Here is an 8,460-nt window from a genome sequence, read left to right on the forward strand (position 1 = left end):
CAAGTGAGTCTCCTGCCTCAGCCTCCCAAGTAGCTGGGACCACAGGCGCCCGTCACAATGCCTGGCTATTTTTTGGTTGCAGCCATCATTGTTGTTTTGGTGGGCCTGGGCTGGATTTGAACCCGACACCTTAGGTATATGTGGCTGGCGCCTTAGCCACTTGAGCCACAGGTGCTGAGCCTGCTTTTTTATTTTAATTTAAGTTTTATTTATTTATTTATTTTGAGAGAGAGTCTCACTTTGTCCCCCTGGGTAGAGTGCTCTGGCATCATAGCTCACAGCAACCTCAAACTCCTGGGTTTAAGTGATCCTCTTTGCCTCAGCCTCCCAAGTAGCTGGGACCACAGGCACCTGCTACAACACCTGGCTAGCTTTTAGAGATGGGGTCTCATTCTTGCTCAGGCTAGTTTTGAACTTCTGAGCTCAAGCAGGCCACCCACTTAGGCCTCCCAGAGTGCTAGGATTATAGGCATAAGCCATCAAGCCTGGCCTTTGATTGCTTTTTTAAAAGATACTGTGATTCCTAATGAATTCTTGCTAGTGTCTAGCTACACTGTTGAATTTTGTATTTTATTTGTATTTGGATGTTGATCTTTGTCCGGCAACATTGCTGAGCTCACTTAATAACTCCTAACAATATGCCTGGAGAATCTCTTGGGTTATCATGTCATCTACAAAAGATGTCAGAGATTTTGTCTCTTTTACTTTCCTTCTGTGAGTGAATGGTGGCTTCTAAACCTGAACTTTAAATCCAGCTCACAGGCTCTGCTGGCCTTGGGTAGCTATTGCCTTGCACTGTCAGTTATAAATAAATAAAAGCCCCCTTACTTTCTCCAGAGCTTTACAGTTTACAAAGCACTTCCCCTCCCATTATCTCATTGATTCTTCTTACACCCACTTTACAGAGAGGGAGTGTCTGGGTAGAAATGGCTCTGGGCTCTGGGTCCAGAAATCCAGCTGTGAGGTGGCATCTAGGACAATCCCTCCCCTTTTGTTTCTCCAGTAAACTAAAAAGCTTGCCCAGGAATGGTCTCTGGCCTTCTCCAACTAATGTTTGGTGGCTTTTAGTGGCTGGAGGCTCTAGGAACCCTTTTTAGGGCTGAAATTTACCAAAAAAAAAGGTAGGCAGCTGCATGTGGTGACAGGCCCCTGTAGTCCCAGATACTGGGGAGGCCGAGGTGGGAAGATGCTCGAGCCCAGGAGGAGTTCAAAATCAGCCTGGGCAACATAGTGAGACCCCTGTCTCTAATAAAAGGGGGAAGAGGAGGGGGTAGATTCTGGAGACAGGTGTTCAAGCTGGAACCTCCTGAATATGGCGGGGAGGGGGAGGGGTTCAGAGGGATATGGAAATATCCTTGGAAGTCGTAGGATTGATATAGATGATGGTGTGGGGAAGAGATCATTATGTCCAGCCCCCTGCTTCCATATGGGTTTTCCTCTTCCGGTAGGGAAGAAATTCTCTGGATCCGGAAGGGAAGGGCGACACAGAACCCGTGGCCTTGAATCCCCTACAGCGGTGCTCAACGTGCGCTGCTGACGATCATCCGCGGTGCCGGGCGGGGCCCTCAGACGCCATCCCACCCCCTCCCCTCCGCTCCGCCCCAACATTGCGCAGGCGCAGGGACGGACTGGAGCCGGTGAATGCGCCCTCTCGTGGCGGACTTGCGGAGCCGCACTCTTTGTTGTTGCGTTGTGGGCGGGGAAGGGGAATGGGGGAGAAAGATGTGGGTGGAGTCTGGGAGGCAGATGAGGGAGTCAGATCACAACGACGACAATCCCTTTCCTTTGTCCCTCACGACAACGTATGGATGCAGATAAAGAAGATACAGCCCTCAGACATCAAGAGACTTAGGTTCCTAGAGACTGAAGTGGAATGGGACAGAATTGACAGAATTCATTGATTCATTAAGCAAATATTGTCTGGGACGGGGAGAGATAGGGACAAAGGACCAGAGGGCTTGAATTTAGGCACTGATGGGCAGAGATGGCAAAGAAGCATGGACAGAGAACCAGCTCTCTCAGGGCAGGCTGGGTGGCAGGAGAAAGCTGCTGCAATGGGAGCTCCGGGTGAGACTAGGCCTGGAGAGGCGGTGAGACATACCCTCCAATTCCCGGAGACGGACACTCTAATTGGGACAATTTGAGCACCAGGAGGTACACTCATTGCAAGGGATTGAAGCAATCAAATGTTTAAACCATAAATTCATAATTATACTATTAGTGGAAAAAGCCTGAATTGGTTACAGTCTGGAGGATGCCAGGGAATCAACTTATTTTAAAACTGATGAATACAGAAAAAGAATCAAGCATTTATCCCGTCTTTCCCATATGAACTATACCATTCACTCAGTAACCAAATCGTGAGAGCATTTTCTCTGTCTAGAATTATTCTATCTAACAAAGGAAGGAATGACTGAATTTTGAATATCACCATGGGGGAGAGGGAACTCACAGAAGACCACAGAAACACATGGTGTGTTTCCAGATGGAAGAACACCACCGCCACCTGAAGTGGTCTTCCCAAAGACGCTTGAACATAAACCTGATCAGTCTTCTAGATCCAACTACAATTTACAGGACACTACAATGTACAGGGAATGCAGAGGTCAGGGGAACCTGACAGCGAACACCACAGACATGCAATCAGCAAAATCCAGACTGTGGAAAACTACAGATGAACTGGTTCCTTCAAAGAGAGGGAGAGAGAGAAGTGAGAGAGGTATATGGGGAAACTTACAGATCTGAAGAGATTTTAAAGAGACCTACCAATCAGTTTGCAGTGTGCACACCTTATTTGGATCCTTATTTAAACAGACATATTGTAAAAAAAGTGACATTTATGAGAAATGGGAAATTTGAACCCTGGAACTTTGATATTAAAGAGTTATTGATGAGGCCGGGCGCAGTGGCTCATGCCTGTAATCCTAGCACTTTGGGAGGCAGAAGCAGGTAGATCTCTTGAGCTCAGTAGTTCGAGACCAGCCTGAGCAAGATCAACACCCCATCTCTAAAAATAGCTGGGCGTTGGGGTGGGTGCCTGTAGTCCCTGCTACTTGGGAGGCTGAGACAAGAGGATCATTTGATTTTGAGGTTGCTGTGAGCTATAATGTCAGTGCATTCTACTGAGGGTGATAAAGTGAGACTCTGTCTCAAAAAAAAAAAGTTATTGATGATGTTAACATGTATTATGTTAAAAAGAGTCATTATCTTTCAAAGATACACACTGAAATACTGACAGATAAATTTAAGTGGGAGGGAAAAATTGGCAGGGTATGGATGAAACTAGATCAGCTTTAAGTTGATAACCGTTGAATCTGGGTGATAAATACATGGGGACTCATTATATCATTCTATATACTTTTAATTTCTTTCCCAGAGTCAGAAGTTTAAAGACCTTGTGAGAACCCCCATGGATGCTAGTTCCCAAGAGAGAGAAGGTGCTGCCTATTACAACAGCAGATTACAATCAAGACAGCTTGGAATGGGGAGGTCCTCCTGTGGCCTAGGGGCCAAGAAAGGTTTCTGGGGACTTCCAGCTGGCTCCTGGGATGGTCCCTGGCTTCCCTGAATTGGGGGGATCAGAGGGAAAGGTGGTCACATCTTTTCCATTGAGGAAGACTGGCCTCCGTGGGCCTGGTGACTCAGGGTGCAGGCACTGTTACCTTAAGACAGCTGAGGGTGTGAGTGGGTGGCTCCAAAAATAGCAGAGGGGCGGGGTGGTGGAGGGATGGGAGTCACATGGATAAGCTCAGGGGTGAGGCCTGGGCAGCTTACCAAGCTCTGGCTTCTCTGCTTGCCCCCCCACCCCCGCCCCAACCAGCCCTCTAACTCACCCTCTGTCTCCAGAAAACCTTTCTCCCTCCTCCATCTGTCTCTGAGCTGGCAGAGAGATGCCAAGGTGATTCTGGGAGAAATACCACCTTGTCTGAGAGCCTGAGTGGATGCTGACTCTGGAATTTGGTGGCTCTCCAGGGATGGGTGGGACAGTCAGGTAGAGAAAGGAAGAAAAGACAAGGACTAAGTAACCTTCCCACCAGTCACCCCAGTTTGCAGGGCAACACCCTCGCCCTTAGGCCTGACCCAGCCTGCCTTGCCTGGGGCGTTTGGTTGTGGGGGTGATGGGACAATACCTTTCATCTTGAAGCCCTGAGGCATTCTCACACAGGCACTAAGATTTGGGATCCCTGGCAGCCATGGGCCCTTGGGCTGAATGCCCCTTTGCCTGCTCTAGTGGGGGAGTCTGGGAGAGAAGGGCCCCCCACCCCATTCATGCTTGGACCAAGATTCTTTGGCAGACTCCAGAAGAAAGGGGAAGGAGTGCCCACAATTGCGTTGACAGGGGTACTGGGCTAAGCACTTTACATGCATTCAACTACTCAGCAACATGGCCCTGGGGAAGCGATGCACCCTTGTGCCTCAGTTTTATCTTTTATAAAACAAGGATAGCTGTAATGTCTGCTCATGGAACTGCTGTGTGATCCCTCACAAGAACCCAAGGAGGCAAGCACTGTTCTTGCCTGTTTGTAGCTGTGGCTAAGGGGAGACGCATGCCTACCTCCAGGCCCGTGTGCTTAGCCCCGACTCCATTGCCTGAGAGGTCACCTCCACTGCCCACCTGTCTCTACTCGGCTATTCCTGTCCAGGGCGCTTTCTCTTCCCAGACGTACACAATGAGGGTGCTTGGTCTGGAAGTAAGGACTGAGTGAATGGCCATTCATTTGCTGTTAAGGAAGTTGTCACCCAGCCACTACACCTAGAAGTCACCCATGCCCTGTTCCAGGTCCAGGGATGCAAAGATAATAAGATCCTGGTCCCTGAGGAGCTCAAAGCCCCTATACTACTCCCTGGTGCTGTGTGGCTGGGTCACTAACTAAGGGGGCACCCAGCTTGGCCTAGGAGAAGGAAGGAGAACAGAGAGTCTTCAGAGAGAGGAGATATCTGTGCAGAGTCTGGAAGGGGGACTGGAAGTTTGCGTCTTAGATGAAGGCAGGAAAGGAATCCAGGCAGAGGGAACAGCTGGGCAGAGGCTAGAGACTTCAGAGCATCTGTCACACCAGGGAGGGGCAGTCAAAGGGAAGAGTTAGAAAGCCCTCAGCTGGGCATGAGCTGGGAAAGCAAGGAGAATGGGAGCCATTAGGATTTTAAGGGAGGACCAAGGTAGCCAGGTTGGGGGTTTAGAAAACATAACATGACCATCAGAGGGGATAATTAGAGGACACTGTGTGTGAGGAGGATGTCCTCCCAATTCAGTCCTGCTCTGGGCAGGGATGGGGCAGCGCCAGCTGCTTGGGAACACCTCCTCTCCCTCCCTCCTTCTCTCACTCCTCCCTGCCCCTGTCTCTGTCACTCATAAGGCCTGGCCAGACAGGCACAGCCATGGCAGCAACACTAACCTGGATTCCTCTCCTTGTGGGTAAGTTGGGGCCTTCTTCAGGGGGAGGCCAAAGATCAGGAAGGGGATTCAGGATAATGACATGGAAGTATGGGTGTTCTCAGAGGAGGGCTAGGGGAGGGGGTGAGGCAGGGGCCAGCAGTGCACTGGGGTGTTGAAGCCACAGCCAACAGGGGGTTCAGGGAATGGGCTGGGAGCTAGGCTCTGGGATGTGGGGCTGTGAGCTCTGTGGACTGGAGGTGTCCTAGGGCCGGGCGGGCCTGCCAGCCTAGGCCCAGAGCGTTGTGGGTCCTTTAACGGACTGGCAGCCACTGCTTCTATCTAGGCCCTGGCTAAATTTGGCTCTGAGAGGGAGGGTGGGGTGGGCCAGCAGATCTTCTGGTTCTCTCGGGGATTAGGGTCCCCTTGGCTCAGCTCCTAGATCTGCATGTTAAGGGATGCAGAAGGGGGTTTCCAGGTCCCAGAGTGACTAACCCCTCATCCCCCTCCCATCCAGCCTCTCAGACACTTAGCATGAGTATTTTTTCCCAAGTTCTCTTGAAACACACACAGGTAAACTGCCCACTGTAACCCTTGTGAGTGGTGGTGGGGAGCCTCAATTGAGTACTGAAAGATTGTCATGGGGGTGGCTCCCCATTGATCCATCTTGCTGCTGCTGAAAGCATCCAGTGCCATCAGGCCTGCCCTCCCTACTGCATGCCCTGTCCTTTCCTCGGAGCCAGCACAGGAGTCCCCTTCTCTGAGTCTCATAGGATCACCAGGGACTTAGAGAGGAAGGGACTGAGGCAGGTCTGTGAGTTTGGGACTTGTGGGGTCTGCACAGGTCTTCTGGTCAGGCTGAGAGACACCATGGCCCAGCAGACCACCCTACACCCACTTGTGGGTCGCGTCTTTGTACACACTTTGGACCGCGCAACCTTCCTTCGCCTTCCTGAGCACATTGGTGAGAGGGGTCTGTAGGGCACAGGGAGGGCTGGGGTGGCCTTGGGGGCTCCTGGGATGACTCTGATCCCCTCTCTCTTCTACCAGCTGTCCCCCCCACCGTCCGCATTACCTATCATGCTCACCTCCAGGGACACCCAGACCTGCCCCGGTGGCTCCGCTACACTCAGCGCAGCCCCCACCACCCTGGCTTCCTCTATGGCACCGCCACCCCAGAAGATCGTGGGCGCCAGGTCATCGAGGTGCCACTAGGGACCCTCAAAAACTCAGGGGTGTGGGGTGGGTCAGGGAGGCCTCTCAGGAGCAGCTCTGATGGTGGGAAATGGATGTTCCTTCACTGTCATTTACATATAATTTACATACCCCTAAGCTGGGGTGGCATCTCAGTCCTCTCTTGCCAGGCCCCAGCTGTGCCAGGTTTCTCCTCTGGTCCCACCTTTTAGCTCTTCTCCCCATTCCCCTAGGTCACCGCCTATAATCGGGACAGCTTTGACACCACTCAACAGACATTGGTGCTGGTGATTGAGGACCCAGAAGGTACTTCAGGCCTCACCCTTTACCCAGCAGTGCCAGTACTGAGGGATTCTAAATTGGGATTCTAGCCTCTGTGAGGCCTTGTGCAAGGCTGTGGGTAGTGGGAAGGGCCATCGGGCCTGTGGGGTGATGTACAGGGCCTTAGGGGGTACGAAGGGTTGTGGAGGGTGTGGGGAAGAGCTTGGGGAAGGCTTAGGAAGGATCTGGGGCAGAGGTGGGAGCTGGGTGATGTCTGAGGTGCCTATCTGGCCTTCTCAGGCCCTCTGCTGCCACACCAAGCTGAGTTCCTGGTGCGCAGCCATGATGTGGAGGAGGTGCTACCCTCAACGCCTGCCAGCCACTTCCTCACAGCCCTGGGGGGGCTCTGGGAGCCAGGGGAGCTTCAGCTGCTCAACATCACTTCTGCCTTAGACCGTGGGGGCCGTGTTCCCCTTCCCATTGAGGGCCGCAAGGAAGGGTAGGTGTGCAACCCAGGAGGGCTTTCTGAAAGAGGAGGCAGTTTGCTTTTCGTCTGGATGGTAGTAGTAGAATAGGGGTCCCCCTAATTTCCATGAGAGTCTTCACCACATCCACTTCTACCTCCCAACTTCACGCTGCTGTCCACACCCCCATCTCCTGCCTGTCTTTGCTAAGCCCAAACTCTTGTTACCCTGAATGCGATACTTCCTGTGCCCTATGAGGGCATAGAAGTTTGGCCCACCCCCAAATTCTTTGGGAGCTAAGGCCCCCTAGAAGAGTGGGGTACTCTGTGCACTCTCACCATAACCCCAGATCTCAGGGGCTATGCCATCTGTTTTGCCAGGCCCTCGCTGTCCTCCCCTCTCCTGCCCCCAGGTCATAGCCTGCAATCAGGACAGTTTCAAAGACGTCTGGTAGAGGGGTTCCTGGTGTCCCCTGCTCTGTTGACAATAGCGTCTCTCTGGGCTCAGGGTGTACATCAAGGTGGGCTCTGCCTCACCCTTCTCTACTTGCCTGAAGATGGTGGCATCCCCTGACAGCCATGCCCGTTGCATCCAGGGCCAGCCCCCACTTTTGTCCTGCTATGACACCTTGGCACCCTACTTCCTCGTTGACTGGTGCAATGTGTCCCTGGTAAGAAGGGACCCTGGTTCTTGGGAGGAAAGACCCCTATCACTGTCCCCCCTCCCTCTGCACTGCTTCCCACTCTAGTCTCTGGTTTGTCGGGTCCCTGCTTGTCCCACAGTCTGTCTTGGCTTCCATGAGTCTGTGGTCTTGGTCTTTTGTACACTCCATGAAGTTCTTCCTTCTCCCACGAGAGGGCGACAGAGTCTGTGCTCCACTGTTGGGGTTGCCCACCCCCAGTGTCCCAGATCTGCCCAGCCCAACATCTAAAACAGTCAATCACATGCCCTGGGTCAGTTCCCAACCCTTTCCCCACCAATGGTCTCTGTGCGATAACTCTGCTTCTTTCTAAGGTGCCTCTTGGCAAACTCACCTGCCACAAGGAGCTGAGAGTGCTCTATTATAGCTCAAAGATGCTCACTACAGCTTTTGATATATTGAGCTGAGGTCCATAGGGTCCCACTGCCTGTGAATTGCTGACAGAGCAGGAGCTTATTCAGGGTTGACAG

General features: G+C 52.2%; 1 protein-coding gene across 2 annotated transcripts in view; it reads left to right on the forward strand.

Annotated features, from left to right (window-relative positions):
- Positions 1–5,327: 5,327 nt before the first annotated feature.
- SGCA (sarcoglycan alpha) overlaps positions 5,328–8,460 on the forward strand; it is a 9,784-nt gene continuing 6,651 nt past the window's right edge. Inside the window, exons 1-6 of one of the 2 annotated variants that reach the window (XR_002772390.1) lie at positions 5,328–5,413; positions 6,216–6,335; positions 6,422–6,576; positions 6,799–6,871; positions 7,127–7,325; positions 7,798–7,960. Coding sequence is in view for 1 of the 2 variants with exons in the window: in XM_012803021.2 (XP_012658475.1) it covers positions 5,377–5,413; positions 6,216–6,335; positions 6,422–6,576; positions 6,799–6,871; positions 7,127–7,325 (584 nt within the window). In the remaining variant the exon portion in view is untranslated. The remainder of the gene's footprint in view (positions 5,414–6,215; positions 6,336–6,421; positions 6,577–6,798; positions 6,872–7,126; positions 7,326–7,797; positions 7,961–8,460) is intronic. The other variant, XM_012803021.2, reaches the window with a different exon arrangement.

Source organism: Otolemur garnettii, unplaced genomic scaffold (assembly GCF_000181295.1).
Source record: "Otolemur garnettii isolate 467f Iridium unplaced genomic scaffold, OtoGar3 scaffold00018, whole genome shotgun sequence".
NCBI classification, from domain to species: Eukaryota; Metazoa; Chordata; class Mammalia; order Primates; family Galagidae; genus Otolemur; species Otolemur garnettii.